The sequence below is a fragment of the Sminthopsis crassicaudata genome, chromosome 3 (genome assembly GCF_048593235.1).
Source record: "Sminthopsis crassicaudata isolate SCR6 chromosome 3, ASM4859323v1, whole genome shotgun sequence".
In the NCBI taxonomy this organism is placed as follows: domain Eukaryota; kingdom Metazoa; phylum Chordata; class Mammalia; order Dasyuromorphia; family Dasyuridae; genus Sminthopsis; species Sminthopsis crassicaudata.
Window position 1 is genome coordinate 442,994,978 of NC_133619.1, and position 21,238 is coordinate 443,016,215.

A 21,238-nucleotide genomic window follows, 5' to 3' on the forward strand; every position below is an offset into this window, starting at 1 on the left:
TTGGGAAAACTGGAAATTAGTATGGCAGAAATTAGATATGGATCCACACTTAACATCATATACCAAGATAAGATCAAAATAGGTCCATGATTTAGGCATAAAGAATGAGATCATAAATAGATTAGAGGAACAGAGAATAGTCTACCTATCAGACCTGTGGAGGAGGAAGGAATTTATGACCAGAGGAGAATTAGAGATCATTATTAATCACAAAATAGAAGATTTTGATTACATCAAACTAAAAAGTTTCTGTACAAACAATACTAATGCAAACAAGATTAGAAGGGAAGTAACAAATTGGGAAAATATTTTTAAAAGTAAAGGTTCTGACAAAGGTCTCATCTCCAAAATATATAGAGAACTGACCTTGATTTATAGGAAACCAAACCATTCTCCAATTGATAAATGGTCAAGGGATATGAACAGACAATTCTCAGATGATGAAATTGAAACTATTTCCACTCATATGAAAGAGTGTTCCAAATCACTACTGATCAGAGAAATGCAAATTAAGACCACTCTGAGATACCACTACACACCTGTCAGATTGGATAAGATGACAGGAACAAATGATGATGAATGTTGGAGGGGATGTGGGAAAACTGGGACACTGATACATTGTTGGTGGAGTTGTGAAAGAATCCAGCCATTCTGGAGAGCAATCTGGAATTATGCCCAAAAAGTTGTCAAACTGTGCATACCCTTTGACCCAGCATTGCTGTTATTGGGATTATATCCCAAAGAAATACTAAAGAGTGGAAAGGGACCTGTATGTGCCAAAATGTTTGTGGCAGCTCTTTTTGTTGTAGCTAGAAACTGGAAGTTGAATGGATGTCCACCAATTGGAGAATGTTGGGTAAATTGTGGTATAGGAAGGTTATGGAATATTATTGCTCTATAAGAAATGACCAGCAGGAGGAATATAGAGAGGCTTGGAGAGACTTAAATCAACTGATGCTGAGTGAAATGAGCAGAACCAGAAGATCACTATACACTTCAACAACAATACTGTATGAGGATGTATTCTGATGGAGGTGGAAATCTTCAACATAAAGAAGATCCAACTCACTTCCAGTTGATCAATGATGGACAGAAATAACTACACCCAGAGAAGGAACACTGGGAAGCGAATGTAAATTGTTAGCACTACTGTCTATCTACCCAGGTTACTTATACCTTCAGAAGCTAATAATCAATGTGCAACAAGAAAATGGTATTTACACACATATATTGTATCTAGATTATATTGTAACACATGTAAAATGTATGGGATTGCCTGCCATCGGGGGGAGGGAGTGGAGGGAGGGAGGGGATAATTTGGAAAAATGAATAAAAAAAAAAAAAAAATTGTGGTTCACAGTCCCATATGGGGGATCATGACCCAAAGGGGTCATGAAATTACAATTCATTATCAGTAAATCTTTGATTTTTGAACCTAATTTATATACTTATATGTCTAGGGTCCCGTAAAAAATTTCTCAGATAAAAGAAGTTGCAAATAAAGTTTAAGAAGTCCTGCCCTAAGCAAAAAAAAAAAAAAAAAAAAAAAAAAAAAGAGAACAGGTAAAATGGGATCAAAGCAACATATAAAACAGTTAATATGAGCATAGAGGAATGAAGGTTAAGATAATGGAGAATGAATTCAAAGAAGTGTTAACATGATATGAAATTTAAGAAAAGAATCCTAATCATAAAATTGACAATGGCCCAAAGAACAATAGACTTAGATATAGTGGATGGAAACAGGCTCCAGCACAGTCCCCACAAGAGCATGCCCAGAAGAAATTACATAGGACCTGCTTCTAGCCCAGATGGCCCAGAAGGAGCATGAACTGTAGGAAATGCAGAAGGGACAGAAATCTTAGATCCTCTCTCAGTCAGGGTCAGCATGAGGCTGAATGCACATAGCCCTGCTACAGTTTATGTCTTGTGCCTATTTTCTGAGCTCAGGAGAAGGTATGGACATGCATTAGTAGAGTTTCTTCATCTGAGACTTCCCTATACTAAGGAAATCACAGGCTCTGTCCCTGTCCCTGTCTCTACTTAGGTACTAAATCATTTCAAATAGTTAATTGTTAACTACTACTACTACTACACACACACACTTTTTTTCCTTTGGAAAATGGGGTTAAGTGACTTGCCTGAGATCACACAGCTAGAAAGTGTTAAGTGTCTGAGGCCAAATTTGAACTCGGGTCCTCCTGACTTCAGGCTGGTGCTCTATTCACTGTGCCACCTAACTGCCTCATAAATATATTTACAGCACATAATTTTAATCAGTAATATCCCTAGTAAAATAACATTCTTTACATTGGCTCTATATAAATTATTTCAAGTATCAAGCAAATGTCTCCCCATAAAAAAAGATAATTACTCATATTGCATGATAATCCAAGAAAAAAATATATTTTTAGCATCTACTCATACAGTAGAGTTAAAAAAAGGCTTCCAAAGTCATCTGTTCCAACCATCTAATTTTTACAGAGCCTCAGAAGAAGGAATTAGCTTGTCCCAGTTCCCAAAGTCAGTAGAAGTCAGGGTTTGAATCCTAGTTCTCTGACTCTAAATCCCAAATTTGCTGGATTACTTTGCTGATCTGCCTCCATAGTTTAGAGCAATATCTTCTTATTCTGGTAATATTTTTATTCTTTTTTAGTTATAATTCCTTATGATTGTGAGTTTGTATGTGTAACTTAGTGAAAGAGAACATGCAATTCTGGCTTTAACTATTTTACAGAATCCCCAAAGTAATCAATGAAAGTCAAAGTATTTAAAAGATAAGGTCAGGCCACTAAAGGATAACTTGAAGATTCATCATTTATATTCTACACTAAACTTATGCAGTCTTCACAAAGGTCAAAATAATTTCCTCAAATTCTCAAATCATATCAAAATTTCACCCTTTAAGTATCCAACAGAACTCCTGAGTGGAGTTAAGATGGACTGCCTACAGTGATTAATAGGAAAAATAGATATTTACTGTATAGACTCTGCATCTATATTAAATCAAAAATAGTAACAAAAGTGTAAACGCAGGTATTTGGCTCTGCCTTTCTCAGTTTCAATTTCAAAATGAATCTTTTTATATTCTGAAGAAATTTATTTGATATAGGAATTAGATCTAAATTCAACATAAACAGAAGTGATTCTGCAATTTAAAGTATCAGGATAGCGATAAAGATTTTATTGGATGAAAGAATATCTTTTTATGCTTTAATATTCTTACTTAAAGAACAGGTCAAGGGATCTCTGAATCAGTGACAATACTAGTGGCTTCCAGACCTCTCAGTCCAGAGACACCAAAGACAACTTGGAAAATGGGCAGAAAATGTTTGTTAGTACAGTGAGAGGACCTTGGGAAGCAATTACAGAGTAGACATGAGAGGTGGTGGTGGCGGCAGCTTCCTGATGCCTTAGGTCATAGGAGGTCTCTTTAGTAAGACTCAGGAAGGATTCTCTTCTTTTAGCACACTAGATACTAGAGCTTCACTGGGTCAGGGACACTCTTAACAGCTTCAGAGCAGGAAAAAATGCTTGTGGTTAAGGTGCCTAGAAGAATTTCTGAAAACAGGTGCTCAAAATCCCTGAAGCTTGGGACTATACACTCTCTACCCTGGAAATAGAGCACTGTTTTAACAAGAGTTAAAATCCAAATAATAGGTTAAGAAACTGAATAAGCAACAGAAAAAGATTCTGACCACAGAAAGTTGCTATTGTGACAAAGAATATCAAAATGCACATTCAGTTGAAGATAATAAAGTCAAAGTTCCTACATCTAAAGCACGCAAGAAAAATATAAAAATATCTTCAGCATAAGGTCAAAAAACAAAACTACTTTTTTGTCACAACATCACATCTGCAACAAAGATTCAACATTTACTTTTGTTGAAAAAACGCTAGAATTATTTTAATAGGAACATTTTCAGAAATTCTAGACCACAGTAGAATTTATGGATTTTTAAAAATGTACTTTCAAATCATATACTATAAAAGTCTGACCAAAAAGAGCATTTCTTAACACACTAAATAAGTAGTCTGTCTTTTTGAAAGTCTATATTTACTACACACCCTTTTTGACCAAAATGCTGTCTCTTTGTAGCATTGTTTATGAATGGACCTACTTATTCAAGATAGGAAGATTACCTAAAATTACTTTGAATAAATAGTGGCTTTTTTTTTTTTAAATTTAGGGATATCCATCATACAAAGTTCTTCTACTATTCAAAAAATCTTTTAAACAACTAGAATACGTGATTAACACATAATGTTTGAAATACCAAAAACACACTGATAGATTATTTTTATTCACGGGCTCCACTGTGAATTCTTTCCCAGACATTAGATTTGTAAGGCATACATGTTCAACTTGATAAGCCACTATGCTTTTAAATCAATTTGGGAAAAAAAAAATGACAGCTAAACATGCTTGTTTGAGACTTCTTTTAAGAGAAAATCTAGATATATTGTACTTAACCTATACTTTAACATATTTAACATGTATTGGTCAACCTGCCATCTGGGGGAAGGGGTAGGGGGAAAGAGGGGAAAGTTGGAACAAAAGGTTTTGCAATTGTCAATGCTGAAAAATTACTCATGCATATATCTTGTAAATCAAAAGCTATAATTAAAATAAAAAAAAAGAGTAAATATAGAGGGGCAGCTAGTTGGCATAACAGATAAGAGCACTAGCCCTGAAGTCAAGAGGACTTGAGTTCAAATATAGCCTCAAACACTAAATACTTCCTAGTTGTGTGACTCTAGGCAAGTTACTTAACCCTAAAAGTTAAGGGGTTTCATCTCCCAAAAAAAGAGTAAATATAGAGGCAGGAATCAGAACCCAGAAGAATTCTCTCAACATCTCCCTACATACAAAATAATGTCTTAAAAATCAGAATTGCACAAGTTTTAAAAGCCAATAATTTCATAAGACTTCAAGAAACAAAAAAATAAAAATAGAATGAAAAAAATAAAAGAAAATGTGAAATATCTCATGGAAAAATGATCAGGAAAAAAAGATTGAGAAGAGATCATTTAAGAATTATTGGACTATTTGAATGCCTAAATTTAAAAAAGAGAGAGAGAACAGACATCATATTTAAGGAAATTATAAAGGAAAACTGGATCTTAGATCCTGTTACACTCCTATGGACTATTCTAACTTGGTAGCTCCCCTTTGAGCTACTCTTAATACCCGTCTGTCGACGACGGCACAGCTAGGTGTCTTCGGACACCAACCCAGATTCCACAGAAAAAGACCACCAGGAGCTAGGGGTGAAGTGAAAGAGAACTTTATTCTTATATAGCATACATTTATACCCCCCTGAGGTATAAATGTTAGGGGTTAGGGGAGGTCCTCTGGGAACCAGGACAGGCAGGTCATAACAGGATTGGCCCAAGAAGAAGGAGGGAGGCATGCTAGGCTTTGAGAACGCTAAGGAGGGAGCCGTGGTACCTGAGGTCAGACACCGCCTCTTGGGGCTATGCTCCACATCCACATAGGACTCACCTGCCTCAGTACCTCTCATCCCTCAGGTCCTCCCATATGCTTTGAGCTGCATTCCTTGCTCCCAGAGGCTTTTTAACCCTTACAGATCCAGAGAGTAAAATAAAAACTAAATGAAACTATCCTACTTCTTGAAAGAGGTTCCAAAATGAAACTTCCCAGGAATATTATAATCAAATTCCAAAGCATCTGGGGCAAGGAATAAATATTGTAAGCAGCCAGAAATGAAATAGTTCAAATACTGTGAAATCACAGTCAGGATCATACAAGATTTAGCAGCTACCATGTTAAAAGAAGCAGAGAGTTTGGAATATGATATTCCAGAAGGTAAAGGAACTAGGAATTCAATCAAGAATAACTTACTTAACGAAACTGAATATAATCCTTAAGGAGAAAAAATAGATATTTAATGAAATAGAAGAGTTTTAAGCATTCTTAATGAAAAAAATGAAGTTGAACAGAAAATGTGACATTCAAACAGAAGAGTCAAGAGAAATAATAAAAATATAAACATGAAATAGTAATCATAAAGGATTCAAGAAAGTTAAACTATTTACCTTTCTGTATGGGAAAATGATACATGTAACTTCTAACATTATCATTATCAAGACAGAAGGTATTTACAAAGACAGAGCACACTGATGTGAGTCAATTATATTGGAATGATCTGGAAAAAAAAAAGTGGGAGGTAAAAAAGAGGGATGCACTGGAAAAAAAGGGAGAGAGAGAATAGGGAATTTTTTTTCTCACATAGGAGGCATGCAAAGAAGTGCTTTTAAAAAGACAAAGGAAATGATGGTGGACAAATGTGGTTCAATAAAGGAAGAATATATATATATATATATATATATATATATATATATATATATATATAAAATAGAATTTTTAGGATGGATGGGATGAAAAGAGAGAAAAGGACAAACAGAAGAAAGTAGGATGGAAAGATTACTGTTAGTAATCATAACTGTAAATGTGAATTGGATGAACTCACCCATAAAATAGGAGATAGAAGAATGGATTAGAAACCAGAATCTAACAATAAGTTCTACACAAGAGACACATAAAACAGATACAGGCAAAAATGAAATAAAGATATGAAGCAGAACTTATTATGCTTCAGCTGAAATAAGAAAGTCAGGGGTAGCAGACATGATCTCAGGGAAAGAAAAAGCAAAAATACATCTAATTACAAGAAATCATAAGGGAAAAACTACATTTTGCTGGGTGGAAATGCCATAATAAATATTTTACAGTAAATTTCTCTAATAAAGACCTCATTTATCAAATATTTTGGAAATCAATTAAATTTATAAAAATAAGAGCCATTCCCTAATTGATAAATGGTCAAACTATGTGAACAAGAAGTTTTCAGAAGAAATAAAAAGCATCTATAATCTAAATAAAAGGCAAATTAAAACTACTATAAGGAACTACTTCACATCTATCAAAAATGAAAATGCTGGAGGGAATTAATGCATTAATTCATTGTTAATAGTATAATGAACTGATTCAACCATTTTGGAGAGCAATATGGAATTATGCCAATGAGCCACGAGACTGTGCATACTCTCTGATCTAGTAATACCACTACTAGATCTATATTAAGCATCTTACCTAGCTATAATGGCTAGAGTACTGGGTGTGGAGCCAAGAAGTCTTATATTTGTAAGTCCAAATCTGGTTTGACATACTTATTAAATATGTTTACCTGGGCAAGTCACTTAACCATGTTTGTCTCAGTTCTTAATCTATAAAATAAATTAGAGGAGGAAATAGCAAACCACTCCCGTATTTTTAAAAAACCCAATGGGGTCACAAAGAGTTGGACACAACCAAAACAAAGTAACAACAAAAAAAGTCAGTAGCCCAAAGATGTCTAGGAAAAAGAAAAGGGATTTATAAGTACAAATATAGATATAGCAGCTCTTTTTGTGGTGGTAAAGTATTGGAAATTATGGGAAGTTCATCAATTAGAGAGGATGACTGTAATGACTGTAAGTTATGGAATATGATTGTGGTGGAATGCTATTGTGCTTCAGAAAAAAAAAAACATGGCAAGATCAATATGAAATGATGCAAACTGAATTGAGAAGAACAAGCTCATCATGTGCAAAGTAACAGCAATGTTGTAATAATGATCTTGGCTACTCAGATCAATACAGTAATCCAAGACAATTCCAAAAGACTCAAGATTTAAAAAAAAAAAAATGCTATACTCTTCCAGAGAGAGAACTGATTAATTCTGAATGCAATTTGAAGCATAATGTTCTCACTTTATTTGAAATATGAAAATATGTTGTACATGATTTCACATATATAATTGATATCATATTATTTAATTTATCAGTCAGTGGAACAGAGGTGAGAAGGAAGGAGAAAATCCAATACTTAAAATTTAAAAATAATATTAAAAATAAAGAATACATTGAAATAAAAGTTAACTTATCTTTCAAAAGGATAATAATTTATTCTAAGACATAAGAAATTTTGGTTAAAGTTGTCTAAAGTCATATGGACATTAAATAAGAAATCAAATTATACTGAACTGACATTAAATTTACAAAAATATACCTTATAATTAAGGTAAAATTTACAAAAGATTTAATAATGAAATAACATTAAAGTTACATTGTTAAAATATGTTAAAATATGGCTTACAATTACAATGAAACTAACAAAGGATTTTAAGCAAGTCCCTTTTCTACCATATAAATAAAATCATCTATAAAATACCAATATATCACTAAAAAACAATATACAAAGGCCAAATAACATACCTCATTAAAGAGTTTAAGTTAAAATTGAGATTATCAAGGAATATAATAGTCATTAGCATTCTTGTAAAACTGGTCAGATATTTGGGAAACAGCCTATATGTCAGCTTCAGAGAAAAAAGTAGCCCTTTATAAATTAAATAGCTGAAATCACTATTGAATTCTTAAGAACAATTCTGTCTTAATTATATAACAATATTACAGAACAATTAATAATAAGTATCAAAATACGTTATTTTCTATAATGGAAAACCTAGTGGCTGAAATTTCACACAGAGTAGAAGTGAAAAGTAGGATATCTTCTTAGAGTCATGTTATTCTTCTCAATATATCACTAATTTACAATCCATGTAAATATATTAATTATGTACTTTTCAACAAGTGCATAATTGCCCTAGTCTTTAACAAAGGATCATCTGCAAACTTTAAAGTATCATTTCAGTATACTCTAACAAAGTCTTAAATTAGTTTATTTTAGTTTATTCTAGTAATTCTCAATCATCTTGCTAATTTTCTCCCAAATCCTACATTTTCTTCGGGGAAAAAAAACCACTGCAATGAGATATATACATTATTTTTAAAATATCTATGAAGGCAACATGAGGACAAGGATATAGTGATAACTTTTTAGAAAAGTTGTTTTTGGTCTTTTAAGGAAAATATCTTATATGTTTAAAACTGGCTGTATATTTTCCCCCAAAAAAAGTCTATCATCACTTTTTTGTTGTTGAAGGAACAATCAAAGAAAGTAAAAAAGTGGCCACAATTAGTATTCTGTGCCTAACTTTGATAACACTCTTCCAAATGATGTAATTAAAATGAGGGCTAGCACCAAAATCATACTTTTAAAAACCTATTTTTAAGTATCAAAATTAGTCTTCAATCAACATCACAACTACTAGAAAGAGCTTGAAATAGAAAAAAAAAAATTTTTTTTCCTGAAAAACTCATTCAGAAATACTAAAAAAAAAAACCCAATAACAAAATAGCACATTTCAAATTTATTTCAAATTTAATTAGTAGAAAGTTACTAAGAAACCTACAGATGAAATAGTTTCTATAAAATGTTTTCTTAAAACTAAACAATATAAAGGTTCCTCTTCAAAAGAAATAAGATGGGGGATGAAAGAGCCAATTATTTTTTATAGTTGGGAATATAATCATTTCATTACTAAAACTATTTGCTTCCTGAATTTAAGTTACATTAGATTACAAATATATCTTAAAATTAGAAAAGTATGTGTTTAACTTGAAAAGGGTTAGTCATAATATAATAGACTAAAACAAACTTCAAGAAATTAGGAAAAAATTTCAAGTTATATCAAAAAAGTAAACTTTATTTTATACTTGTTTCTAAAAATTTAATATTTAGTTCAAAAGTTAACTGAATTTAGTCATTTTAAATACTTACTCAAACAAGATCGTTTGCCAGCTGTGCTTGCTCCCCCTGAACACAAATTCCCTCCACGATGAATTAACTCAAGTTCCAAATTGGTCCTATAAATAAAGCATTAAAACAATTTACAAAGTCATTAGGTAAAGCTTAGTCTTTTGAGGGATGAAATTACATGAACATACACATACAAAAAGAAAATCTCTCCTTTCCCACTGCTATATGTGAAGACATAGTTCAATTAATAGACTGAAAATAAGTATATGTTCTGATCTGATATTTAGGGATACATTCAGAAAACAAATCAATTCTGTCATCTTTTACTACATATTTATATTTGCACCTGGGAAAAAATTTATATTTGTCACTATAATTATTGCCATAGTTCAACTTTTGCCTCCCCATAAAAAAAAAAAAAAAAAAACACATGAAAAATTGGGCCATAAGGGAAAAAATAGCCTCCAAAATACTTCATGAAACTGTTTAGTTCTTAATGAAAACAGTGTACAATATATGCATTCTTAACCATTGATGCTTTCATTAATACAAATTACAAACATATATTTTCCTTGGGAGAAACAGATCAACTATCAGAATTAAGGCAACATTTTAAATATTGCAGATACCATCACTAATATAAGAGTCTAAAGATATCAAAAAACTATAAAAAGCAATCTCTTTCATCAACCTCTGAGATAAATTTTCTAGAAATTCTCTAGAAAAAAACAGATGACTATTAACATTTATGAATATTACTACTAATAAGAACTATTAATAATATTGCATTTACAAAATGTTTAGTAATTATTAGCATACATCATAGTGATAATTAATGAGTATTTTTAAATTAGTTTTATAGGTGAATTCATGGAGAACTCGAAAAGTTACTCCTTTAATGGTATAGTCAAACTCTAATTAGACTAAATTCAAACATAAAATTATGTATATTTAAATTGTTTTGCCTTTCATCAAAAAAAAAATCAGACAATACAGAATACTATTTCTGAAACTATTTTCTGTAAACATGCTTTTCTGTTGCTAAAAATGAATAATTTATATAAAGATATAGAATTGATATCAATAACCAAAAAGGTATCATTTTAAAAATATTTACAAAACTTAAAACTTTTACATTTCATTATAGAAAGGATATACAACTATTTTATTTATTCAAAAATATTTAGAAATATTTAGGTTTAGAATATGAAATATTTTGGTGAGGTATTTTCATATTTTTGCTTCTAAAAATACTAACTCCTCCAAATATTAATATCCTTAAGTTGCAGCATTTGCCACCCATTTCTGAAGGAATGCTTTAATCCTCTCTACTCAAGGGGAAAAAAAGCAATTTAACATTGATAATGTTCCTGCTCAGAGCTCCATCTGGTTACTGCTGATAAGGGCATCTTTGTGACAAGGGAATTTTCCACTCTTCAGGCGATTTGCATTGCTCACTGAACTTCTAAAAACCTACCAGCAAAGAAGCAGGGACAAGGATTTCATATTAGTGGACAGAAAGCGAGCGGAGACCAGCATGTGTTCCTTCATCAATGGAATATAAATGAGATCAATATATTTTGTTTTCACAAATCTTCTGTTGCCTAAATCTGTAGAAAAAAATTCATGGCTATATTCTCTTATAAAAACTGAGATCGCCTAGATAGTATTTAAAAGAGCTAGCCAGAAACACTAACAATTTTTAATGAACAAAAGTCAGATCCAGAATTTTACATTTTATTTTTACAGGAGATGCAAATAGTCTCATTAAATACATAAAGGTAAGAACACTTTCAGTTTTTCATTCCATCATAAATAGTAGATATTTCAAAGTAATACATAATCTGTGGATTAAATCTAGAATATTCTGGGGAAAAAGTTACTAACTTTAGTTCTATGTTTAAGATAATGGTAGAAATATCACTGGCCAGCTTCTCTTGTAATATGAAATGCCTGCCCAAAGTTCTCACTCTAAGTGCTCTGATAATCTTTGATAATGGACAAGAGTTCACGTCCCACCTCAGACAGATGGTGGTTATGCTACCCTCAGTCTAGCTGAACCTCTTCATGCTCAAGGCAACTTCTGAAGATTCTAAATTCCAGAAAAGATGCTGCCTGCACCTATAGTGAATCTGGGAGTTCCCTTTATCAAATCACAAGATTAGTCCTCATCTCTATCAACCCCTCCAGGTCATATCCAACCTAGAATGTGAGGGGCTAGAATAATCCCTGAAATCTCTATCATTCCTTATTTAATATAAACAACACCAAATAATTTGGTACTTTAGGAAGCTATCCCTTTGTCCAAGCAAAAAGTGTGTTTTATCCTACTCAAAAAAAAAAAAAAAAAAAAAAAAAAAAAATATATATATATATATATATATATAATTTTTTTTAATTTGAAAATCTAAAAAAAACTTGAACAGAAGCATTTTGTTTCATCAACATACAAACAAATATACCCTTCAAATAATTTCTTTATAATCCTTCTAAGGCTACAATCAGAAAATTCTTCTAAGATTTCTCCAAGCAACTAAAAGTAAATATAAATATGTGCTACACCATTATGGAAAGTAATTTAAGAAGCTGGAGCCACTCATTAGAAATATTGAGCTTCCCTCTCCAAAGAATTCAGTTTTCATAATAAATAGTAAGCAATTATAACAATGTATTCCTCTGGGAGAAATGGCCTTTGAGAAACCAGAATTAAAGAGACATTTAAACCACTATAAACTTTTAACAGAAATGAATATCCAAACTTTACAAACATGATTTAGGGAATCAAAGTTTTTCAAAAATATTGTAATGAATATATTTATTATTAAAATAATTTTAATATTAATTCAATCATGAACTCCTATCCCACCCTTCCCTCTTTCTCTCCTATGCTAAATCAATATCCATATCCCCACTTCTTTTGGACATATCCCATCATTTTGTCCTGTGCCTCTTCCCTTCACTACTTCCATTCTTAGTGACTTTGTGATATTCCAGGGATCTAATTATTATCTATATGCAGACAACTCCCAAATCTACAAATAAAGCCCTAAACTCTTGTGCTCTAGTTCTATGTCACCAAATGCCTATCAGACATTTTGAAATGGATGTCCCAAATGCATCTTATCTTCAATATATCCAAAAGAAAAATCATTATCTTTCCCTCCAAACTAGCACTTTTTCCAAATCTGTCTGCTACCTTCTAAGGACACTGCCATTCTTGTAATCGCCTAAACTAAATCCATGGCCAACTCAACTTATTCACTCTGCTTCATCCTATTTTTTCCTCTTCTAATCTGCTGCCAAATATAGCCAATGCTACCTCCATTAATTTGTCTACTCAGATAGCCAACGTTATCACTGATTATCAACAGCCTCAGAACTGGTAACTTTGTCTCAGATCTCTGCCCACTCTAATCCACCCTCCACTTATCTGACAAAGATATTTGTAAAGCACAGTTTTGACCATGTCACTTCATTGCTAGGTAAACTCCAGTGGTTTCTTAATGCATCTAGGATTAAGCACAAATCTCAGTTAAGTTGCCAACCTGGCACAATCTACTTGTCAACTATATTATACATTACTTCTATTCTCCATTCATGAAATTAATTTCCCCTTCTTTTCCACTTTTTATAATCCTTATTTTCCTTCAGAGATAACTCATCATCACTTTCCACTTGATGTCCTTCCTGATCTGCCTGGTTGATACCACTTCTCCTCAAAACTACCTTATACATATATACATATGTAATATATCTCTGCATAAGAATAAGCAACAAGCACTTATAAAGGACTTTAAAATTTACAAAACAATAAAATATAAACTCATTAAAGAGAGAAATTGTTTCCTTTCTCATAAGGATCTCATAAGTGACTGGATATGAGGTTTGAGGGAGACTGAAGAGTTAAGGGCTGAAACACCCTCAATAGACACAGTGAAGTTAGTTCTTTAAAAAAAAAAAAATGGGTTTTAGAAGGAAAATAAACTCCATTTAGGAAAAATTAAGTTTAAGATATTTATGGCAAAATTTGGTGCTGTGAGACAAGATGACAGGATAAGAGATTTCTATCTGAAAGGGTCCTTGGATGCCATATAGTACAACCTATTCATTTAGAAAATAAGGAAACCTTAACCCAGAGGTGTTGAGTGACTTCTTAAGGGCACATAAGTAGTTAATTCAAAAGATCATCTTTGAATGCTAACTAAACCTTAAGAGAATAAAAAAATCATCCTTTTAAGTAGGTACTATGTAATTAAATTATGCTAGGTGAAGCATAATAGAATTATAAAGAGCTAGATCCTAACTTAAGAAATTTACATTCCAAATAGGAATTATTCTATATTATAAGTGATATTTTTATTAAATTTCAGGTTCTTTTTCATTGCTTCAAGTGGATCTTAAGTAAACATTTGATGTTATCTGGTAGAGACCTGATTCAAAAAAACTGAGGAGGCATATTAGAGATATACTTCTTACCTCCATAAATCATTACTTTGTGGCTTTAGCCTCTGCCACCAATAGAGGATTAGGTTAAGACAGGAGACAATCATTACTGAGACAAGTATTTTGTTTTATCCTCCCTCAAAAATATCTGCGCCTTTATTAAACAAATGTTTTACTCTCTCTCAGATAAGCCCATTTCCTATTCTGCTCACCCACCATGAATTCCTCATCTCCCTTCCTCCACACTTTTAATCTTTGAATATCACCAGATTCTTCCCTCTTCCTTCCATTCTCAAAGCTGGTCCTCCTTGCAGAGATTCTTTCTTCCATTTTTGTTTTTCATTCCATTTCCCCTCTTGTTTACTCTAAGACTGTACTATGTGGATCATCATCTTTTCTCTCTCATTTCTTCCTCATTTGTGAAAACATATGACAGAATTCTGAAATCAAGTAGAGAAAGAGATCTGATCCTAGACCTCCCTTACCAAATTTTAGGAATAAAGAATTTGCTCACTCTTTCTACTTCCTGTCCAGTCACTCCTTGATACTCTGCAATGAAACTTTTTTTCCTCTTCCCTCTACTGAAACCACTCTGTCCAAAGTCACCTAATTGCTAATTCCAAAGACCTTTTTTGAATCATCAGCTATTGAGTTATTTTTCCTAAATCATCAGATACAGCCAACTAATTACTTCTTTGATAGTCTCTACTGCTTCTAAAACAATCTACACTTTCTAAAACTACTTGAGCAATATTGCAGTTTTTTCCCAACTCTCTCACCTGCTTTCTCCCTTTCCTCAACAATTCTTTTTCTTTCCCTTGCTTGGTTAAAGTTGGTCACCTTCCAAGGCTCTGTCAATATCCCTCTTCTCTTTTCTCTCTATGTCTCACTCCTTTAGCAATTTCATTCATACCTATGTGAATAATTCTCAAATCTCTTACCCAATTTCTGTTGACCTTCAATCTTAATTTTCCAAAATTCCCACATTAAAACTCCATCTGAATAGTCTACCAATAACTCAAATTCAATGTAAAAAATTGAAGTTATTTTTCTCACAATGCCAACACTTTCCTAATTTACCTAGCACTATTGACACTACTGCTGTCATCAAAATCCTCACTTCCAATCAAGTACTATGTCCTATGAATTCCACTTCCAAAATACCTCTCTCATATCTGTCCATTCCTTTCTTTTGCTTTAATGATTTTTATTACCTCTTATCTGAGGTCCCTCCAAAATGAGGTTTAAATCTTCCTTTCCATTCTTATTACATCTACTTAGCTTCATTCATTCTATTTTCCACTAAAACTAGATTATTAAAACTAGGTATTATTCAATCTCATCCAGGCTTTTCCATGCATTTGCATTAACTATCTCTTATGTCTGAAATAGCCTCCATCTACATCTCTGCCTAAAAATAAAAAAAAAAAAAAAAACTTTTTTTCAAGACTCAACTACTAAAAATGCTACCTATTCTGCAAAATACACTTTGACCCCTCAACCAGAAGTGATTCTTCTGTCTCTAAATGTCTCATGTTTGTTTAACCTCTATGTATTTGTCTCATTCTAACCTGCATTATAATTATCTAAATCACATAGTCCTAATAATCTGAAGAATAAGTATATTGTTTCCCATCTTTTTGGGAGTCATTCATTTCTTTTATCTCAAACATTTATTAATTAATATGCAATGTATTATGCTAGGTTGTGAATACAAAGACAATATACAAAAAACAAACTAAACATTTCAGTCTTCAAGAAGCTTATATTCCACAGGAATAAAAAGAGAAGAAAAGCCTTATACTTTTTATCTTTCTATTTCCAACCTTTAGCACATTGCCTTAAAAGTAGTAAATATTTAATAAATATTGAATTGAATTGGCTTTATCTACCTCTTTTTAGCCATAAAATCACAAAACAACAATTTGATATGAGTTTTCTACAAAGTTATTACTGTGGTATACAATGAATTGCTCACCTTCTACTATCCTCTTGAAAAATCATGGTCAGTATTCTAACTCATAGTTATGTTTCCTTTTTGGTTCAGAGTATTATTAAGAGACTTTTATAAAGAGGGGGAAATGGACCTCAAAATTTAAGGCAGGGCAGCTAGATGGTGCAGTGTATAGAGCACCAGCCCTGAATTCAGGAGGACCTGAGTTCAAATCTAGTCTCAGACACTTAACACTTCCTAACTGTGTGACCCTGGGCAAGTCACTTAACCCCAGCCTGGAAAAGGGGGGGGGGGGAATTAAGGCAACACATATATTTTTCATACATTACTTAGAGTAGAAAGGGATTAAAGTTTATGTACAAAACATTCCCAATTATTCAGAATCCAAACCCATGTAAAACTCAAATAATTAGAATTTTTCTATACTTCAGTAAAAGATAAGAGCTAGGAAGATGGACCAATCTTGTACTTATTTTTAAAAGAATATGGGCACATTACAGAGGCTATCCTATGATCCATAAAGAATCTGTCCAATTTCTTAAAATAACCACAAACCTACAATATTATACAGTGACCATAAAGATATTAGGTGATATTTATATACCAATTTAAAATTTACAAAGTAGTTTATAAGCATTATCTCAGTGAAGACTAGTGATAAAACTAATAAGAGCTCTTAGATACTACAAGATCTTTGAAAATGATTATCCATGGATGTTCTCTATGGTCACTTCTCAGGTAACTAGAATAATAAATGAACTAGACTATCATGTTTGCTATTATTCTGGAAGTTTAACATATGCAAACAATGTCATCTTTCTATACAAACTATGTACTTACCATCTAAATTTCAAATCATAATTAAAATCACACATCTTATTTTCATTTTTCCCTCAATTTATAATTATTCATAAATCTGAAAAACAAGCTAAATACTACTTTCTTCCATTGAAAGTACGCTGACCAGAATATTTCCCATTTTAAAATCTATTTGGTCCTGTGATCCACCCTTATTACTTGTAATATCATGTTCAGTATTCATCCTTGGTCAAGTCATTAATCTTTCTGAGTTTTAGTTTCTCAAACTTTTAGATGGGCCAAGTGAAATAATAAGGTGTGTAAAGAACTTTTTAAAAATCAACAAATATTAGAATTATATTATTTGATTCAGTCCCCAGTTTGTGTTTATGTCTTTCACTCATTCCCAGAGAGATGCAGTTTGGCCATTAGTTGGCACTGGTACTACTCTTTCTGAAGTGAGCAGGGAGGCTATATATAACCTTATAGATTACATTCCTTTAAGAAGAGAAGTTTAAAGAAATATCACCTTGTTATTAACAAATTACACTCCTTTTATTATTAATATGTAACCCTGAAATGAATTTCTATTAAAGACAGACTACAAAGTACTTTATTGTAATCAAAAAAATAGATAAAAGAAGCAAAAGATCTGTGATGTCAACAGAAAACTTAACTTTAGAATAGGGTCATGAAAATGATAAAGGATCCATGATGAAAAATACTCTCCTCCTCCAAAGAGAGAATGGGCATACTATTTTCCCACACACATTTTTACCTTACCCCAATTATATGTAAAACTATTTTTAACATTAAAAAAAAAATTTAAGTTCCAAATTCTCCTTCTCCCCTCATTGAATATACAAGAAATTTGATATAGGTACAGTAATGTAAAATATATTTACATATTAGTCATGCTGTGAAAGAAAATAGAACAAAAAGACAAAAGAATCTGAAAAATAAAGTAAATAAAAATATGCTTCAATCTGCATTCAGATTCCAAGAACTAATAAACTCTGAGGCCAGATAGAAGCATGCCTTTTTCATTGCCTTTATTTTTCTTGTTTTTTTGTTTGATTGGGTTTTTTCAACAAGGCTAATATGGAAATATGTTTTGCCTGATTCCTGTGTGTGTGTGTGTGTATGTGTGTGTGTATAAACATAAATATATGTACTCACTATTACAAATGCCTTTTCAATGGATGGGGGAAGAGCAAGAGAAAGGGAAAGAATCTGGAACTCAAAATTTTTTTTTAAGAATGTCAAAATAAACAAATTTTTAAAAATATTTTTAAAGGAATAGGGTAATAAATACTAATACATTGTTGGTAAAGTTGTGAACTGATCCAACCATTCTGGAGAACAATTTGGAGCTATGCCCAAAGGGCTATCAATCTGTACATACTCTTTGATCCAGCAGTGTCATTATTGGGTTTGTATCCCAAAGAGATCATAAAAAAGGAAAAGGACTCACATGTGCATTTAAAAAATGTTTGTAGCAGTCCTTTTTGTAGTGGCAAAAAACTAGAAGCTGAATAGATGCTAAATAAATTATGGTATGTGAATATAATGGAGTATTATTACTCTACAAGAAATAATCAGCAGGATGATTTCAGAGAGGCCTGGAGAGACTTACAGGAACTGATACTTAGAGTGAGTAGAACCAAGAGAATATTATACATAGCAACAAGATTATGTGATGATCAATTATGTCTTTTTTAACAATCAGGTGATTCAAAGCAATTCCAATAAACTTGGGATGGAAAGTGCCATTCATATCCAGAGAGAGAGCTATGGAGACTGAATGTGGAGCAAAGCATAGTATTTCCTCCTTTCTTTGTTGTTTGATTGTTTTTTTTTTTTCCTCCTTTCTCATGCTTTTTCCCCCTTTTGATCTGATTTTTCTTGCTCAGTATGACCAATATGGAAATATGTTTATAAGAAACATTTAATCTATATTAGATTGCTTATTGTCTTGGACAGGAGAAAAAAATTTGGGACACAAGATTTTGCAAAGATGAATGTTAAAACTATCTTTGCATGTACTTGGAAAAATAAGATACTATCAAATTAAAAATAAGTAAAAAGCATAAATATGCAAAAAAAATCGGGTCATAAAAGTAGAAAATATCAACTGCTGCAGAAAAAGACTAGCAAAAAAAAAAAAAAAAAAAAAAAAAAAAATCTCAAGTTTCTCTTCTGCTTATCATTATTTCCCAGGACAAACTTCTCTAAAACTTTTAAGCAGACCTATTCTTCAATACTTCAAAAGTATTACTAAATTAGACTATTTTCACCTAATTTGGGAGATGAATACCAACAAAATCTCACCTGAATCCCGCTAGCTAAAACTTGTGGAATACAGTTGGCTTTCTCTTATTTCATTTGACTCTTTGATCTAACTAAGCAACTTTCGATTGCATTCACCTCTCACGAAATACTATTGGGAAAAATGAAAACTTAAAAAATATTAAATATTTAAATTATTAAAAATAAACAAAAATAATTAAATAATCAAATTAATTAGATATTTAAAATAAAAATTTTCTTCTCTGGGCTTCTATAATTAAATGAGTGACAAGATAGAACAAGTTTAACTTTCTTCCCCCTATTTTCTTCATTACAGAGATTAATAGAATATTTTGGAGAATAAACCTGTCTCATTTTGCATATAAGTCAAACAAACTAAATAGAGACTTTTTAACCAAAACCAATTCATTTTGAATTATGCAATTTGAAAAAAACACTAACAATTCCCACCTTCCACCATTATATAATGCTTAATTCAAAATTAACTATAAAAATGTTCCTACATTTTATTTTTTCTTAAAAACCACTTAAAGATGGCATAATGAAAAGTTTACAAAAAATATGGTAGAAAAAATAAAAAAGATATTCATTATGTTAAGTGAACCTTTACGACTAGATAAAGCAAAACGTCCACCGAATAATACCAGTGAGTGACAAGTGAGAAAATTCCTAAAAAATTAAATATTGTACTTACCTAGCTACAGAATACATAAAGAGAAAATCATTGTCTGGTGAGCCAGGAGTCTTGCTATAGTCTGTGTATTTCCTTTGTGTAGTACTTTTGATATCCTTCATTACAGATTCCATTTCTTTACTTAAGTTGGTTTCTGACTAATAATAATAACAACAAAAAGTTCACTATATTTTTAATTCACCGACACACAATACAAATGTTTTTCATTATTAAAAAACATCAAAAATTAAAATATAAAAATGTATAACAGTAACACAACTATCATTGTAATACAATCTCTAATTTCATAAGTATCTGCAAGGTTCTATCCTGGGTTCCCTTCTCTTCTCCTTCTATACTACTTCATTTGATCTCATCAGCTTGCATGAATTTAATTACCATCTCTATGCTAATATTCAGATCTACCTATCCTGTTCCAACCTCTGCTGAAATTCAGGCTCACATATCCAACTACCTTTCAGACATCCCAAACAAAATCTCCAATACATCTTAAACTCAATGTGTCCAAAATTGAACTCATTACCTTTCCCTTTACCCTCCCTCATCCTTCCTCATTTCCCCCTGTTTCCATCAAGCACAGTACCATCATCCTGTTTCCTTAGGCTCATAACATGGGGGTCATCCTTGATTCTTCAATATTTCCCAACCCCCATATTCAGTATGTAGCAAGGTCTGTTGATTTCAACTTGGCAATATCTCTCAAATATGTTCCCTTCTTTCCTCTGATACTGTCACGATGCTAGTATATAAGCTCTCATCAACTCATGCCTAGACTACCGCTAGTAGATCTGCCTAGCTCAAGTCTCTCCCAACTCTAATTCATCTTCTATTCAGCCACTAAATTGATTTTCCTGAAGTACAGGTCTAATCATGTCACCTTCTCTCCACCCCCCCAAAAAAAAAAAAAATTCCAAGAAGCCCCTAGAGCCTCCAGGATAAAATGGTTTTTTGGTGTTTCATAACCAATCCTCCCATTCCTTTTCAGTTTTCTTATACCTTACTCCCTGCCACATATTCTTTAATCAATTGATATCGGCCTCTTTGTTACACTACAAATAAGACATTCCATCTCTTGACTCCAGACAGTTTCTTTAGCTATCCCCTCTGTCTGGAAAACACCTCTCTTCATCTTCAACTATGGGCTTTCTTCAAGTCTTAAATAGAATCCCACCTCCTACAAAAAATCTTTCCCAAACTTTCTTAATTATTTTTCCTTATCTCTTTTAATTTTTTCCTGTAGAGATTGTTGTTTCCCCCATTAAATTGTGAGCTCCTTAAGAACAGGGACTGTCTTTTGCCTCTTTTTTTTTAAATCACTAGTTCTTACTACAGTCCTTGGTACATACTAGGCACTTAATAAAACTTTATAGAC

General features: G+C 32.1%; 1 protein-coding gene across 4 annotated transcripts in view; it reads right to left on the bottom strand.

The window, feature by feature from the left end:
- UBR3 (ubiquitin protein ligase E3 component n-recognin 3) overlaps nucleotides 1-21,238 on the bottom strand; it is a 280,583-nt gene that overhangs the window by 68,452 nt on the left and 190,893 nt on the right. For all 4 annotated transcript variants that reach the window (XM_074303157.1, XM_074303159.1, XM_074303158.1 and 1 more), the window contains 2 exons: nucleotides 19,867-20,003; nucleotides 9,689-9,774 (listed from right to left, as the gene is read on the bottom strand). In XM_074303157.1, the coding sequence (XP_074159258.1) occupies nucleotides 9,689-9,774; nucleotides 19,867-20,003 (223 nt within the window). The remainder of the gene's footprint in view (nucleotides 1-9,688; nucleotides 9,775-19,866; nucleotides 20,004-21,238) is intronic.